At 37.9% G+C, this 18,617-nt stretch overlaps 1 protein-coding gene across 1 annotated transcript in view; it reads right to left on the bottom strand.

The window, feature by feature from the left end:
* Positions 1–18,617, bottom strand: part of Map3k15 (mitogen-activated protein kinase kinase kinase 15) — a 135,143-nt gene that overhangs the window by 40,470 nt on the left and 76,056 nt on the right. Inside the window, exons 7-11 of the mRNA NM_001163085.4 lie at positions 9,869–10,039; positions 7,170–7,282; positions 6,589–6,748; positions 2,813–2,963; positions 985–1,092 (exon numbers count right to left, since the gene is read on the bottom strand). Of these exons, the coding sequence (NP_001156557.2) occupies positions 985–1,092; positions 2,813–2,963; positions 6,589–6,748; positions 7,170–7,282; positions 9,869–10,039 (703 nt within the window). The remainder of the gene's footprint in view (positions 1–984; positions 1,093–2,812; positions 2,964–6,588; positions 6,749–7,169; positions 7,283–9,868; positions 10,040–18,617) is intronic.

The following is an 18,617-nucleotide window of genomic DNA, read 5'->3' as shown; positions in this document are numbered from 1 at the left end:
ACTTATGAAAAAAGTACTTTAGATAAACAGATGAAGATACTGGTATTACCACCAACCTGAAGACCCAGCTCGGCATTCTGTAATATTTATAATGGGCAATTATAATTGTTAGTATAATATAAGCTTGTATAAATTTGATAGTAACTATCAAAGTTCTAAACATACATAGTCTGGAGTCAAGCAAGCCCATCTCTAAGATACAAACTGGCATGTCATTGGCAAGGGTGAAAATTGGAAGAATGTTATTAAGTTATCAATGAGAAAGGCGCAATACAGTATACATCTAGACTGAGAAACACGCCACACAATAAGAAAACATAAGGAATATGACATTTTAAAAATCAGGTGGCTGGGTGTTTGCTTTGTGAAAAATTGTTCAGGATTTATAGAAATCTTTAAAAACAAGTTTCAAAAGAAAAAATTGTTAGGCCAATGTAAAAGCACTTGGTTCACAAACCTATGACCTAAATTTGATCCCCAAATCCCACAGTGGAAGGAGAGAACCAAAATTTGAAAGTTGTCTCCTGACCCTCATGTGCAACTGTGACTATCATATGTGTGTATGCATGCACGCACACATACATGCACACACATGTGTACAGTACATATACAGTATCATAATTTAGAAGTTAGTCATAGATGCCCATTCTCTCTAAAACTAACACATAAACTGTCCTATTTCCAAATCAAATCATTGATTAAATCATATGAAAGAAAGCTCGGGCTGGTGAGATGGCTCAGTGGGTTAGAGCACCCGACTGCTCTTCCGAAGGTCCAGAGTTCAAATCCCAGCAACCACATGGTGGCTCACAACCATCCGTAACAAGATCTGACTCCCTCTTCTGGAGTGTCTGAAGACAGCTACAGTGTACTTATATATAATAAATAAATAAATCTTTAAAAAAAAAAAAAAAAAAAAAAAAGAAATATAAAAAAAAAAAAAAAAAAAAAAAAAAGAAAGCTCTAGTCATATTTTTTCCTTACCATTTCTGTGGGTGAGACATGCCATAAAGAAACAGTTCTTTCTTCAGCTTCATTGTTGATAGAAACATAAGAAGGCTGGTAGACTTTGGTTGGCTCTATTACCAGAACCTAAAATAAGGGCATATATTTTTTTTTCAAAACATAGCAATCACATAGGTGACCCTGCCCAGTGAGGAAGTCAAAGAATTTGTGATTTGTACTCAACAAATACGGAAGAACCACTATGCCAGGCAAGGCTCCAGGAGCCCGGCCTATACATGGCACACAAGTCCCTGTTTACATGAAGGCTCTGTTCCAAGGAGGACACCCAGAACATCAAATACACAAAGCTATTCAATCCGATGCCACCTAACATTCCAAAAAGGGTAAGTCAGAAGCAGGGAAGTTGGGCTTCATCATACAGGGAGGTCAAGAAGGGCCTGCTTGAAAAGGTGACAGAAGAAGGAAGGAAGTTACAGGTTTTGAGATAAATAAGGAATTAGAAAGGTTGGCCAGCAAGTACCAATGTGTACATATGCAAGGAAATGAAAAGTGAGTGGTATTTCCATCAGTAATGCTAGTTAATTGCTTAAGAGCATGGAAGGGCAGAGAGGAAGAAAGTGAAGAAGAGAGAAAGTGGGCAGGTGGAGATGTAGTGGGGAGAGGGCGAGGGAATGAATCTCCCAAACAAAACAACCAACATGTTTGGCATGGTGAACCTTTGTATAGCCTACACTAGTATCTGTTTGTTACCAATTTGTACCTATCCAGTTTGAAACACTTTAAAATTAAAACAAGATTTTAAGATGTACTACCCGAAACAAACAAACAAAAATATAAGCATTTTCAACAACTGCACTTTGAGTAGTTAATGGAATTCTTTTTAAAAACACTCATATTCACAAATGTCTCATGGCATAAATATAAAATACAATTATTGAAATACAGTGTGTAGAATACTTATATATCTCACTTATAAAAATTTATGAGATGTCCGTAAAACTGAAACAAAAACAAATGAAAAGCTAAAAGCAAGTCTGCTTTTTCAACAAAGTTTTAAATATTAATTAGTAGCACTGGAGGCAAACCACAGCTTAGGAAAAGACAACTTTAAATTCCATGTTCAACTTTTTTTTAAGAACAAGATTTTTAATTTTCACCCTATTATTTTGAAGCAGATAGTTATTGTGTGGGAGAGGTACTAGTGTTCCATGCGCTGGGGGACATTCAGCGGCCTACCTGGTCCTTATAGCTTATTGACTGTATCATCTACTCTTACCCCTAGTTCTAACACCCAAAATTGTCTACAAATTCTGCCAAGTGTCTCTTGAAATGAACAAAATGACATTCCGTTGAGAGACAATATTTGAGAGGACATGAACAACTTTTTTCCCAGAGTCTAACTCACCATTTGCTGATTCTACAGAGGACTGTTATCCTAATAGTCTTTTTTTTTTAAAGATTTACTTATTATTATGCATAAGTACACTGTAGCTGTCTTCAGATGTGCCAGAAGAGGGCATCAGATCTTATGGGTGGTTGTGAGCCACCATGTGGTTGCTGGGATTTGAACTCAGGACCTTTGGAAGAGCAATCAGTGCTCTTATCCGCTGAGCCATCTCGCCAGCTCCTATCCTAATATTCTAAGTTACAGTTTTCTTCCTTTTGAGAGTTTTTTTTAACAATTATGTAGCATGAACCTCTAGTTTCTTTTGTTGATCTTAAAGGATTGGGGTTAGTCATATAGCACAGTGTTAGAATTTCTATTTGCCTAGCATGTACCAGTTTTAAGGTTTGATCCCAGCAAAGAAACAAACAAGCAACCCCCTGCCCAGTTAGCACATCTTACTGGAAATCTGAGTCCATTAGTAACTTCATTCGTTGCTTCAAAAATGATATCTAACCAGAAGTTAAGCCGTTCCTGCCTGGGTGAATGTTCTGTAATGGGTTTCTTGAAGCGTTGAATTAACAGCAAGTTCTGAACTAATGACCGCAGGTACCTGGAAAAAAATCACAAACCTCGTAAATTAGATTCCCAAAGAAACTGAAATCAATTCTAAACCCTTTAAAAGAAGTTTCGTAAAGCCTTATGCACTTCAATTTGCATTTGTTACGAGCTCTTCATAAAGTTACTGAGCAGACACATAACTAATCACAAGAAATGCAAACAGCAGACAAAATCAATACAACAAAATTCTAAAAGACAAGCTTTTTACTAACACTCCAATTTTAGTACATACTGTCCAATGTTTCTTGGCCTTTTGGCTAAGACCAAGCATCAGTACGACATCTAATCGTAGTAGAAAGCATGGGATAACTGTTTTAGAAAACAGAAAAAGCAATTACAAAATGGCAATATGTCAAACCCCTTTCAGAAAATGTTAAGTAACCTTATATATTTTGTGGTATTTTTAGAAATAGTATATAGAAATCTGTATATCCTTGATCTAGTATGCTCTATGAACAACATCTTGCAAATTCACTGTACATTATCACAATCAAAATCCTGCTATTGCTAGAGTCAAGGTAGAGTTCATGCCCATCGCTATGAACCCCCTTCATGTTGCGGTCTACAGTAATAGCTATTTCTTCCCTATCGCTATCCTCTCCCTCAATTCCAGCAACTACTTATCTAAAACCTGTTGCTTTTTACTTACAAAAATCATAAGATACACTTTCATGTCAGGAAGCTTTGATTCTGTCCACACTTGGAGCAAACTGAATACTTGAAAATAAAGTTGTCAGGCAGTAGTGGTCACTCTTTCTCTCTCTGGTACTAAATAGGAATGATTCATATGAAGTTGGTTCTTTGAGGATAAAGTATAGCATTATTTAGAAAAGTAGACCAGTTTCAACTCTAGCTGACTTGTTTGGGTACTTATGAGGCCGTAATCACCCATACTTGATACAATCTGGCTCTTGTCTAGATGCTAACATTGCTCTAAGCTCTGGAATATCCTGTCTGCTAAGACTGTGTTTTCCAAGGGCCATGCTAGACAGTCTACACTAACAATATGACTCATGTTGGAAGCCTTGGTCCATGCATCAGATCAGTTTGACCTCTGGAAAAGCTGAAGACTGCAATATTAAGAGCAGCCACATGGACATTTTGTGCCTACAGAATTAATCCTAATAAAAAGGTGGCACACCAAGGCTTATTGAACTTTCCTGGCTGTCAGCACTTTATCCCTAATGTCACATATTGGTGATGGAATAATTATTCCCATCTGTACATGTTACTCCACTGGGAGATGAAAATTGAAAGTATGTACATAATCTCCTCTAGACACATGTTCCAAGTATCTTCTGCCATCACTAACTTAATATGTATTATTTCAATGTAACAAGTCATAACAATGAGTGTAATAACATTTCTGAGTTCTGTTTCAGTCCCAAACACCAGACTAGCTTTTAAGTACTGGGCACTCTTGATGGTAAGTAAGCACAACACTGTTAGTCAGTCAACCAAGGTATTAATATAAGAGCACTAGATCCAACCTAGGGGTTTCCTTTCTCTGAAGTCTACTCTATTTGGTCTAGACCAGTGTAGTAGACCAGTGTACTTTAAGATTAGGATACTGTACACAGCAGCCATTCTTGGAGGGCTAGAGACCCTATGTGGATGCACTCATTCAGCTTAAGAACTTCCAAAACGTTGATATGGCCTGAAAACCAAATGTTAGTTTTCTCAGACTGGAGAGAATAAAGATTGAAAAAATGGGAGGAAGAAATTCCTACCCTCAGAATTCAGCTGGTGTGTTAAATTGGAAAGTAAGAGGTAGCAGGTGAACATGGGCTATTTAAAACCTATTCAAGTCGGAGTCCTAATCAGAGAATCAGAAATCTGAAATCTTCAAGACCCCCACACTTTTTGAGTGTTGAGTCTACAGAGCTGTAGTAGAATCATGCAATCAGCCTAGGTGTCCATCAACAGGGAAAACATGGTATACATAAACAACCGAGTGTTATCTGACTATGAAGAATGCAACTATATCATCTGAAGGAAAATGGATGGAACTAAAGATCATCAGGTTAAACAAAATAATCCAGGCCATGGAGGAAAAATATGGGGAAATGTATTCTTCATTTTATAAAAGACTTAAAAGTAAAAGGGGTATTATTTTGGAATAGGAAGGAGACCAGAGGGAGGAAGAGAGATAGCAGAAGGTAATGTGGATAGCAGCAATCATCATGCAGATCACTCATGCAGAATTTAACAAGGAAAGTCAGCATTTTGTATAATTAACATACACACAAAATTTAAGTTTTGGGTTTTGAAGCTCTATTTGTTTGTTTTAAGATTTATTTATTATTATATGTAAGTACACTGTAGCTGTCTTCAGACACCCCAGAAGAGGGGGTCAGATTTCATTACAGATGGTTGTGAGCCACCATGTGGTTTCTGGGATTTGAACTCAGGACCTTCGGAAGAGCAGTCAGTGCTCTTAACCACTGAGCCATCTCTCCAGCCCCTGAACTGAAGCTCTATTTGTTTTTTTTTTCCACACAAATCATTGGCATGTTTGACACATGCATATTCACATGTCCACAGATATTGTGATTATGCTGTCATTAAAAATGAAACTTCATTGGAAATGTAAATGAGGAAAATACCTAATTAAAAAAATGAAACTTCACAAAACAAAATTAAGTAGCAAGAGATAGACAATGGCGTTTCTTAATTCAGATGTTGAATCTACTGAAGCTCTATTTGTATAGTGAAGTCTATACAAATATTTTAAAAAATCCAAACTCCCAAATCTCAAAAGCTTTAGAGTTGTTCCAAGTAGTTCAGATAAGGAATTTTCAACCGGAAATAGATCTGTATTTTAGAAAACTCAGATAACAACGATAAGAGAGAACACAAAATTAAAACTTTTATAAGGTCATCTCTTTAAGATAAGCACTGTCAATACCCAGGATAACATCTCTTTATCATTAACTCATTATATAATTGTCTAGTAAGCATTTTTATGAGACTATAGTAATCAATGAGGTAACCACAATTCTAATGAAGCTTCATGTATTTATGGGGAAGTCTGATATTGCCCATGCTTTTTCTATGAGTAGCATACCAGGTATACATTTTTAAATTAAAACTAAAGAACAATAGTTTTCCAAGTGTGGTTCTCCAGGAATAGGGATACACTGTGGAGTAGCCAGGCAGTATAGCAACTGAGGAGGATGCTAACAGAATACGTTATATCACCACAAATCCCACCATGGCCAGCAGACCACTGCAGGCCTCCTGCTCAGGAACATTGTTTTCTTGGTGTTGTTTTTCAGCTTTACTATATAAGCTTTATCACAAACACATATAAATACTAATATCAAACAGCATTTTGCTCTTGAAGACAAAAGCTAAAAAGAGTCAAGAGGACTGATGTTTTAGTCTCAGGGATAGAGCATACAAGGATATACATTCCAGGTGAGCATATATCTGTCTCTTTTACCCTGCACATAAAAGCAATGAACTCTCAGAGCTGTTATGTCTATCTTAACTGCTTTAATGAAGAAGTCAGGCAGTTGTTGCTCTTTTGCATTTCACATTTTCTCCTTGAATGAGATATTTCAGAACAGGATAAGATTGGAGACATGAGATTACTAGGCACAGATGGGACTTACCAGACTGGGGGTTTCAGTTTGAACAACCTCTCTGCTGCCTGGACAGCTTTCCCAATATCACTTGCCAGCATGCTGACGGTGAAGAACTGACCTACATCCCAGTAATTGTTCATTTTCTCCAGGCTCCCTTTTCTTCCCAATAAACTGTTCAGCCGGACACCTTAAGAATTTGAATTTTGATATTATGAAAGAACTGTCCAGTTCTGACCAATTATATAAGACTTTAGGAAAAGGACAAGAAGGCAGGCATTTTATTTGGCTGCCGTCTCAGGTATGCCATTGGAAAGTACCTGAAAAGCATCATTAGTTATTTGAAACACACACACACACACACACACACACACACACACACACACACACACACACAATCTCAAGCCTTGCTATGTAGGCCTGGCTATCTGGAAGGCACTATGTAAAACAGACCAGTCTCATTTAGGAAGGTTCACCTGCCTCTGCTTCTGACTTCTGGGTGCGAGGATTAAAGATGTATGTCACCATACCCAGCAAATTGAACAGATTTTTAAAAAATGTTCAACTTGTATAACTAAAACATAAATGCCTGCAATAATAAACAGCTTTACCTATTTTCCTTAGTTCCATCGAAGTTTCAAACTGTTGTCCAGAAACTATCAGCAAAACTGCAAGGTTAATTCCTGAATAAAGGGATGACTGGAGTTCAAACCCTTTGCGATACCTATAATTATAGAACCACCAAATTCTTATTACAACATCTTACTTTAAAGTGAAATGTATAGATAATAATACAAACTATATTCTCATAAAAATGATCATTACTCTAATGTTTTATAGTTCCTCCCATAATTCTGACAGACAGGTACACACAGCATTAATGTTTTGAAAGTATAAGAGTAACACAGTAACTTATACCAAGAAGTTTTAAATTGTCATCCTTATATTTTGATCATAAAAGCATATATTGACTAAATAAAAGTGGAATAATATGAAAGCATTCAGAAACTTAAAATCCATTATAATCTTCCAAAATGGCCAAGCTTTGATATTTAAATCTCATTTTAAGTTAAACTCTCAGTTTATACTGAATATTTTTATTTTATAGAAACAGCATCAATCATGAGTTATTTCTCTACTTGTCATTTGTTTGCTTGCTTACATTATCACAACACTGAATCACTTCTTCATATATGAAGATAATGCCTGAATCCCAGACCCTAAATGGCTATCAACGCACATGTACAGGGGGAGCAATGGGTAGGGAATCTACCACATTAGGATAGGAAATGAGATAAAAGCAAGGAGTGTCATTTATACAGTTTCATTTTAACTCTTTGCTATATTCTTTACTAGGCATAAAATGTTTATTTATTAGCAAGTATGACTTCTATGATAAGGAAAGGCAATTTAAATTCAATGGAGTGGTAACACAAACCGTTTATACCAAAGATTTACAAACTAGGAGTGATTTTCTTTTCATTTATATGACAAGAGAATTTAGTGACTCACTACCTAGTAAAGGGAAAAGTTATTTAGTTGGTTAAAATGTGGGCTTATGGACTTTCAAGGATAACACAAGTACCACCACACAGACCAGAGGACACCAAGAAGTCACTGATACTCAACAAAACTCCAACCTTTCTCTAAACCATTCAATGTTCTAAGACCTACAATTTCATATCTTCCTGGATTTTCCCATGTTTCTGTCATAATGAAAAGTTATATCAAAGCTAATCAGGTAAAGATTCATGCCTCTATTCCCAGAACTTGAGGCTGAGGCAAGAGATTTGCAATGAACTCAATATCGACATCACTTTTAAGTAGAACAGGTAGGAGCAAAGAGAGGATGATATGGGATCATAGTCTAAGAGTGTAGTTGAGATGGAGCTCTCTAAGGGCTCTAAGTGGCTATGGGAGTGGGAATCCCAGCAAAGTTTGTGTACATAGAAATTGTATACATAGCATATTTCTCTGCCTTTTTGATTCTGGTAGGCCACATGATTTATGTTAACCAAATGTGGCAGAAGTGAGTTTAAGTGACTTCCTGAATATAAGCTTCAACAGGCCTTATAGGTCCCACCTTTACTTTCAATATCAGCTGTCAGATATGAATGGGGTCATATTAGATTTTCTAGCCCTGCCAAACCCTCAAGTTGATACCAACTTTAGGAGTGAGTCCTAGAAAAGGAACTGACTTAAAACCACACAGAATTACAACCCACAAATGGCTACAATGTGAATCTACTAACATTCAGGGATGTTATGTAGTAAGCCACAGAAGGGACACTCCCTAAAATATACCCATTGGCTAAAAGTGAGAATACTCCTGTTAAAAATGTGTATCAGAGAGACCCTGTCTCAAAAAAACAAAAAAATGCATAACAGATATCATCAGTCCTTGATCAAAATTATCCAATGATGTCCCTTCCCCACTTAAGAGGAAAATAATCTTTAAGTCTCATTCATTCATCTTATTTTTGCTTATTCCTCACCATTACTGAATGTGTCCAATACGGTTCCTCCCCCAACATCTTTGCCTTTGCTCTTCCCCTTATGAGGAACACTTTCTTCATAGTTATCTGTGAAGCCTATTCCTTCACTGCCTTCCTATCTCCACCTGCCTTCACTATCCTATTTAAAACCACAAACTATGGACTAGAAATACAGCTCGATGAGGGAGCACTTGCCTAGCATGCACAAGTCCTGGGGTTGATCCCTAGAAACTCCAAAATAAAACAAAATAAATTAAAAATTTAAGACTATTCGCCTAGACTTCCTTTTACTCTCTTTCCCTGATTACCCACCCCAAGCCTTTACCATCAGCTGATATTCTATAGATTTTATTTGCTTGATGACTTTTCTTACCAGTAAGGCCAGGTCCCCAAAGACAAGGATTCCTATCTACTGTGTCTGTTCAGGCCATCTAAAAGTGTGTAGCCCAAAGCAAGCCTTCAATAAATTAATTAAACAATAAATAAACAAATAAGTAAATAAATAGACTAAAGACAGGCATACGTGACCAGCTTACTGGGAAGATGAAGCCCAATGGTGGTAGAGAGAATTCTGGAAAGGGCAGCTGGTTCTGAGTATGTGAAGCCTCATTCCCGTCTCAGGAATAAGGAGATGGATGGGGAACCGCTATTTCTCAAGGTTTTCTCTCAGATCCAGCAATCTGAACATTCCTTGATCACAAACATATATTGCACTTGTTTTCAGTCAGTCAGCAGACATACACACACTAGGGAAAGACCTGGCTACTCTGCCTACATGGTTCTGTTCTATGGAGCACTGTGTATGTGCTATTTACCACTCAATGGCACTGTCTCTGCTTGCATCCTCTTCACAACCTGAATCCAGGAAGATGTCCTTGTATATCCGCCCACACAGGCAAAACATGTCAGGAGCTGGGTGGTCACAGCTTTGCAGAACTTGGAGCATAACCTGAAGAGCCTTTTCACGGTCACCTGTGCTGTTTCTCCTGAAAGATATGTTATGAGATCACAGTTACGTAATTTAACATGTTTATGTATATATATTTGTTCTGCTCAAAGGAAAAATATTTTAAGATTTCTTTTTGGGTCTGTAGCCTCAGCCCCATAACCACACAAGGTAATTCTAATACTAAATAGTATTTTATTTCTATTCTTGCCATCCTTTTGGACATGATCTCACTTTGTAGCCCTGGCTGTCCCCTGAACAAGCTGTCCCCTCAAACGTGCAGCAATTCTGCCTTTGCCTCTCTGGTGCTGGCACAGTACAGATATGTGCCGCCATGCCAGGCTCTCCTTAGATTTCTCTGTTTCCCATTGGTCTGTGGCTATGAAGATTTTTGCCTATAGCTACAGTTTTCTCCACTTTTTAATACTTTGAACATTTTACATCAAATGTAAAAGGCAAACTTAACAATTCTACTTCTAAAATTTATAGTGTATGATTTCCCCAACAAATGTTGAAAAAGACATTTTATTTTAATTATTATTTATTTAACTATTATTATTATTATTTATTTAACTATTAAAATTGCTTTTAATAGTGAACAATTGGGGATGGTTACAAATGTCTGTTAACAGAATAAATGAACAGACAGATATATTGTATAAAAACCAAGCTATGTAATACCATTCATTATGCAGCACTTAGAATAATAATATAAATAGTAAAACAGAATAATATATAGAATGTTTTATGGAAAATGCTAATGGAGGGGCTGGAGAGATGGTTCAGCAGTTAAGAGCACTGACTGCTCTTCCAGAGGTCCTGAGTTCAATTCCCAGCAACCACATGGTGGCTCACAATCATCCGTAATGAGATCTGATGCCCTCTTCTGGGGTGTCTGAAGACAGCTTAGATATAATAATAAATAAGTCTTTAAAAAAAAAAAAGAAAATGCCAATGGAAAGCATGATCTTGTTTTTTGAAATAAATACTACTAACATATATATTCATGCATATAGACAGATGCCTGGAAGGATACACATCCAACATTTTAGAAAACTCCTGTAAGAACTTATGTAAAGTGGTATTTTTTATGCCTTGTTAATAACTGATAATAATAGTGGATCTTTTATTTTTGTTGGGATATGCTACCCAGCCCCAACTGGAATGAAATTCATCATGTAGCCCCAGTCTGGCCTCAACTTCATGGTAGTCCTTCTGCCTCAACCTCCCAAATTCTGAGATTACATGTGCCAACTACTATACAAAGCTTTATTTTAGTAAACCAATAAAAATTATCCTTAATTTCTTGGTACTTTTATAGCAGGTTTTAATGTTTTCTTTCCTAAAGACATATACCTCAAAAACACACTTCATCATCCAAGAAGACATAATAGTACCTAGTGTTTCTCAACAAGGGAATCCTCTATACAATTAAGTCCTACAGAACATTACTACATCATTTGAATGACTATTTTCTAAATTCTCCCAAAGATGGAACATGACTAGCTCCATTGCACATGCATGAGATAAATTTATCATGTCATACAGTGGATTCCATAGGGCATTAGGGTTTAATTCCCGTGTTGGAATTCAACCCAGGTTGAGAAGGGACAATCTAGACACTTGGCATCCTTCTCGAAGCCTGTAATAATTAAGCCTGTTTTCCACTCTGTCTTTTTTTTTAATTTTTATCCTCTACTTTGGTCTTGTATTAATGTATTTGGTTTCCTCTCTGTCATACAGTATCTAATTTAGTCAGCCTGCAAAACAGATTGCTTTTTGTATGGCCTATCATGGCATTCTTTAATTGTTAGAGATAAATACTAAACCAACTCAAATTTACTAAAGCATCTAGATAACTTATAACATCTGTACTGGCTGGTTTTCAACCTGACCCAGGCTGGAGTTATCACAGAGAAAGGAGCTTCAGTTGGGGAAGTGTCTCCATGAGATCCAGCTGTGGGGCATTTTCTCAATGAGTGATCAAGGGGGGAAGGCCCCTTGTGGGTGGTGCCATCCCTGGGCTGGTAGTTCTTGGGTTCTATGAAAGAGCAGGCTGAGCAAGCCAGGGGAAGCAAGCCAGTAAGTAACATCCCTCCATGGCCTCTGCATCAGCTTCTGCTTCCTGACCTGCTTGAGTTCCAGTCCTGACTTCCTTGGTGATGAACAGCAGTATGGAAATGTAAGCCGAATAAACCCTTTCCTCTCCAACTTGCTTCTTGGTCATGATGTTTGTGCAGGAATAGAAACCCTGACGAAGACAACATCTATAGTAAGAATAAGGAAAACAGTTCTATACCTGATACTAGCCAACTTTTGAGTTATGCAATGTTCAGGATTTTGCAAAGAATGTACTTAACTCATCTAAGTGCTCAATTATTGATGATAATTCGAGTTAGATTTTTTCTGGACTAATACTAAGATTTCCTTTTCAGTTTTTAAATTATTACTATCAACTTTCACTTACCCTTATTAAAACAAAATGTCTTTTTGAATATACACAAAACAAAAAAAATCAAGCACCTGAAAAAATTAAAAGCCAAGAGATTTTCAGTTTAAATGACACTTTAAGACAGGTGCTAAAGAGCTAACACCTTTAGTGGCTACTAACCAGCTTTCAGTTCTGCTTATCATTCTCAGATCCCAAGTATCCAGAGACAAGCCTTAAAGACAACAACTTCTGAGTTTATTCAGTCAGAGGTTTAGTCAGTCAATCAGTTTCTGATACTATGACCAGTTTACAAGGAAGAGAAAGCAAAGATGATAGGGTCTTAACTGTATTAGACATACCTAGGGGTCTTTAAAAGTTTAGGGATCCAGGATGTGCCCTGGATCAATTACATGTGAATCTCCAGAGATGGTATTTGGATCCCCGTGGCTTTTATCTTGCACGTTGTGATCCAGTATGTCGGCACTACTGCCAAGTCTATTGAACAATCCTCAGGCTGATTATTTGATCTACCCATACATTTGACTAATGTGTGCATTTTACCTGTGTGTGCACTTGATAACTGTGACTACTTTTTCATTCATGTGCTGTCCCCCAACCCATCAAGTACATGTCACTGATTTTTATTTCAAGCCATATCTGAAATTAGTCCACACTTCATAACTTCCACAGTTACCACCATAGCCCAAGCCACTGTCATTTCCTACCATCTTCCTTACTTCTCCACAATCTATTCTTAACACAGAAGTCAACTGATCCTGCAACAATTTAATGTCAGGTAACAAATGGTTCTAATCTAACCTCTCCTGGGTCAAGCTGGGTATGGTGGTGTATGCCTGTAATCCCAGACCTCTGGAGGCTAAAGCAGGTGTTCTGTAAATCTGAGGCCTGGGCCACAGTAAGACCTTGTGTCTAATAACAAGACAGCAGCAGCAGCAGCAGCAGCAGCAACAGCAACAACAACAACAACAACCAACAACAACAACAACAACAACAACAAACCCTTCAGGCACTCTTAGAAGTATCATCTTCTAAAAATGGTCTTCAATACTTCCCAAGATCTTGTAGCTAGTTATTTCTCCAATCTCATCCCTTAATATCGAACACTCCCTATCACCTATTTTGCTCTAGCTCTGCAAGCCTTCTTATTGTTCCCAGGGCTGGTAAATACATGGCATGGCTCCTGATTACTTTCTGACTTTACTCCAAATAACTTTCTAATGACTCAAGTCTTCTCTGATGAGACCACTCTCCTTTCTAAAACATTGTCTTGCAACTGCTGTAAATATAATAGAAGAGTTTTAAGGTGCGCAAGCATGTACAGAATCATTTCTGTTGTGGGAAGTCAGAATGAGGTCAATTCTATCACAATTTTCACATTTGTTTGCCTGGGCTATGTACATGACTAAAGGAAAGAACCTTTCTTTGATAGCAAAGACAAGGAGCAAGGCAGCTTTTCTTTCTTTCTTTCTTTCTTTCTTTCTTTCTTTCTTTCTTTCTTTTTTAAGAAAAAAAATAGTAGGTGATAGAATAAAATGCAATCTAGAATCATTCTTAAGCAAAACAAAATCACTTATCCTAAAAATTTTCTTGCTTCATCCCCACCCTCTGAATTTAGTCTAGAAAGCCACAAATGAAAGAGATATGCAGAAACCAAAAGCTGCTATATGTGTTAGTCACAACACTTGGATTCCAGGCCCTGCAAGAACTGAACCCAAAGATATCAGGAATGGCAGTGCCTGGCCCTTCCTGTACAAATATTGACAAGATAGAAACAGCAGCAGGGGACAGGAGGTTGGGGGTTGGGCTAATCATAACCCAAGTGAATCAAATTAAAAATGCAATCCACTTTCAACCTAGCTATTCTCTAAAACCATAAAAAAGCCATAAATGCTAATCACCAGGCCTAGACAAGGTCTCTAATACAATAACAAACAAAATAAAACCACACTTCAGACTTAGGTCTTTTAGGTATGTCTGGAGTATAGTAAAATATTGAGATGTGCAGAGAAGCAGAAAAATGCAATTCAATAATCGAGATATAACATAACCAACTGGACTGACCAATGATGTCTTTATTTAAAGTAACAAAAACTTGGGAAGGGTGTGTTACTCACATGCAATTATCCAAGCATTTGGGAGCCTGAGGCAAGAGGAACTGCATGAAGTTCAGGCTAGCCTGAGCTACAGTGTAATACCCTTTTACAAACACACACACCCACCCACACACACACACACACACAAACCCTTCACTCCAAACAAGAACTTGAAATTAACTATTAAAAAATACATTGTTTCTATGAATATTGTGCATGGTGGGAGAAAAGAAAAGGAGAGGAGGAGGAAAGAGGGAAGAGAAGGAATGAAGGAATAAGGAAAAGGAAGGAGAGAAATGAAAACTCTAAAACCCAAGTCTTAGAACCATAGGGAAAAAAAATAAAAATCACTGAATGAGCATATACCAAGTCAGATTCTACCCCAGACCCCTGCCATCAACCCCCTGAAAACAACCCAAAATCCCATTTCCCCTGGATGGTGGGGAAAATGACTAGAAAGGGCAAAAAGAAAAGGATAACTTTGGGGTGTTAAACCATTGTGCCTCTTGACAGTGATAATCTCATAAGTGTAGTTTGCTGACTACACTCATCAAATTATATACTTACAATTTACATTTTATTGCATATAAGATATGCCAAAACTTGTATTAAGGGCATAGAGAAAACAATTGGTATACCTGATAGTGTTTTATTGGGCCAGTGCTGGGTCTGTTTTCTTTCAGATACTTTCTGTCTTCACTATTCTGCTTCATTCAAGGAGCTAGGTCTCCAGGCTTCTGATAACCATCTATCTGGTAATAGCCATTGAAAGGCCATTTAGGTAGGTAACTGGAGGATGGGGAGAAGGAAGAGACCAGGCAACTTTGTCTGCCCTTTCCTGGCTTGGGGCACCTCCAGCCACAGATGGTTCTGTTCCATAAACAGCTCCCATCAGGCTGCCTCCAGGATTTCACCTCTATTCTAGACCAGATAAAGGGTGGCAGAAGCTTCCTACAGTTGCTAATTTCTAGGGTGCCTCCTGATTTTCTGACTCCCTCTTCAACTCTCTCATTGCCTGTGCAACCAATTTCCTGTGTTCACTTTTCTCTATTTAATACATAGAGTAGTTGTTTCCTGATTGAGCTCTGACAGATACACACCTGCCACAGGAAAGCAGGTGCCCTCCCCTGGCCAGATGCCTAATATTTACAGATAAGAAGGGAACAATTACAGACAACCTAACCTGTGTTCTCATGCCAACGATGCCGACAGCCAAAGAAACACAAACCAAAATAGGTGTTTCCTACTCTACAAGTAGGTTCAAGTTATATCACAGGGCAGAAGCATTTCTGCCATGCTCCCATCATACAAAGTTTCCTCAGCCTTCAGGGGGATCTCAAAGAAATATATGTGATGGCTCTACATAAATGACCAGAAGACTGTGCAATAGAGCTGGACACTTTGCAGACTGGCTCTCCAACTTACACGAAGACATCAGGATCTGAAGCACATTCCTGCCTTGATCCTGCCCTGTGACGTGTTAACAGAGATCTTCACAATGGATCCAGTTACATGTCCGCCTCCTATCTAGCAGTAGGAGCGGGCTTATGGCAGTTTATTTCCCGTTCTTCCCAATCACCCAGACTTCATTTCCCAACTTCCCTTGCAAGTGGGTGGGATTTAATTTGGGTGAACGGACACAAGGAGGAAGGAACAACAAAGATCAATCCCTCACTAGGCTCATACTCTCCTCCATACAATGATTGGAAAGTAGAAACAACCAAAATATCCTCCAACAGGTGAAATGATAAATAAAATATGGTCTATGGAATGCTTAAGAAATCAATGGAATGCTTAGCAACAAAAATGAAGTGTGGACACAGTCTACAACACAAATGAATGTTTAAAATATTATGGCACATGACAAAAGCCATACACAAAACAACAAATACTTTATCATTCTATTTATAGGGAATGGCCAGGGCAGGCAAAGCCATAGCTAGAGATAAGAAAAAAGTGAGGGAATTGGGTTGCCAGAATAGATTAATATGAATAGGGAGGAAGCCTGGTGGAAACAAGAAAGGGAAGCGACTGCTAATAGATTTATTCAGGACTAATGACGCAAAGCCTCTAAAATTAACTGTCGTTGTGATTGTGCAAGTTTGACAATATGCTAAAACTCACTGACTGACTTCTATGGGTGAACTGCATGGTATGTATGAGATATTGCAATAAAGCTGAAACAACATACACAGCTCTCCCCTTCACTATGTTCTTCAATTTTTAGCACTTGACTTAAAGGAGATCTGACAGTCTATGTAAGGACAGAGCCTTGAGATGGACAGAGACTAGGTTGTAAAGTAATAACCTGAAGAAGGGACTGTCCAACCAGAATACATTCACATTTGGATGCTGCATGAGAGAAGAGAAATTCTTACTTTGCGGGTTGTTTCTTATAGCACTTACCATACCCTGGTGAGTACATCAATACTAAGGAGGCAGGTGTTTACCTGGTCAGGAGGATAAATTCTCTTCTGAGTCTCTAATCAAATCACCTTTCTGGAAAATACCTGGGAACCCTGACTGAAGATTTCCATCACTATTGACCCTGACCTATATAAGCCTCCCTTCTTCTATATCTCCTGCTTTGGGTCCTAATTCAAGGGATGTTATGTGTGGAAATTCGGATCAAAAACAACCCCATAGGCTCTGAATACCTTGTCTCCTGTTGGTGGTATTATTTGGGGAGATTATGGAACTTACAGGAGGTAGAGCTTTGCTGTTAGGAAATAGGTCACTGGGGGCAGGCTTTGAGTGTTTATGGTCTCATCTCACTATTTTGACCTACATATGCATCAGGCATTCATATGGTGCACAGACATACATGTAGAAAAAAACACCCATAGACCTAAAATAAAGTTAAAATTAAAATAGTTTTAAAATACTCATTAAAATATAAATAAAATTTAACAACTTTTAGACAGTTTCATATATATATATACCTGTATAATACAACTAATTGATTTATATTCACTCATGTGATCTTCTATCACCACCCCTTTCTTTCCTTCTGAATTTTTAGTTTTCTACTGTTTTATTAAATAGCACATTGTCAAACTGCCTTCAAATATTTATGTTTCATATAATAGATTAGTCTCAAATAATGGTTAGATGAGCTTATTTCCGAGGGTAGTGGTTAATGGAGAGAACTGTAACTATCCCAAGTGTTTGAGAGTAAGTGATTTTGAATACTCAGCTATAGATGGGATAGCTGTTTCTATTCTTACCCAAAGGGAACATCTCAAAAGAGCATGGGTGGAAGAATCTGAGAGCTAGAGGATGGGAATGGCGCTGTGAAATGCTGTTCTCTGGACATGACTTGGCTGGTATATACACGAACTCACAGCAGCTGTGGTCACCAGAAGAAGACCTACAGAAAATCGAGCCATTGGTATTGCGAAGATCATGCCCCAGTACAGGGGAATGCCAGGGCCAGGAAGCAGGAGTGGGTGGGTTGGAGAGCAGGGCGGCTTTGGGGATAGCATTTGAAATGTAGATGAAGAAAATATCTAATAAAAATGTAATATAAAAAAAGAAAAATTCAGTATGATGTGTGTTGGAGGGCTCTTGGCAGATAATGGCCTCTGAGGAAAGAGGTGGGTAGGGTTGTCACTGGGAGGTAGCCCATGACCCAAGCACATATGAACAACACAAATTGGATTTGGTGTGCTATTTTAAAAAGAGGACATAAATTTGGGAAGGAGATGTGTTTCTGGTCAGCCTGGGGACGTTTCAGGGAGGAGTAGGGGATAGATATGACCAAATCATATTTAATATATGCATGAAATTCTGAAGAACAAATAAAAATATTATTTAAAGAGGAATTTTTCTCATTTTAGAAGGTCATTTGATAGTTACCATTGATGTTTCATTTGGATCAATGACAAAGCCAACAATCTCCATCTGTTCATAAGTGAGGGGACAGGGGTGCTTTGCTCATAATACTGACGCGTCTAAGTTGCTCTCAGGAGAAGCTCCAGGTATGTGTACATAGTCCAGAGATGCACCACTAAAAGCTTTCTGGGTACTCATTTATCAGAAAGTCAAACAAAACATTTTTTTGAGATGGGTTT

Source organism: Mus musculus, chromosome X, assembly GCF_000001635.26.
Source record: "Mus musculus strain C57BL/6J chromosome X, GRCm38.p6 C57BL/6J".
In the NCBI taxonomy this organism is placed as follows: Eukaryota; Metazoa; Chordata; class Mammalia; order Rodentia; family Muridae; genus Mus; species Mus musculus.
Note: the sequence above shows the minus strand (reverse complement) of the source record. Positions and strands in the feature narration are given on the sequence as shown.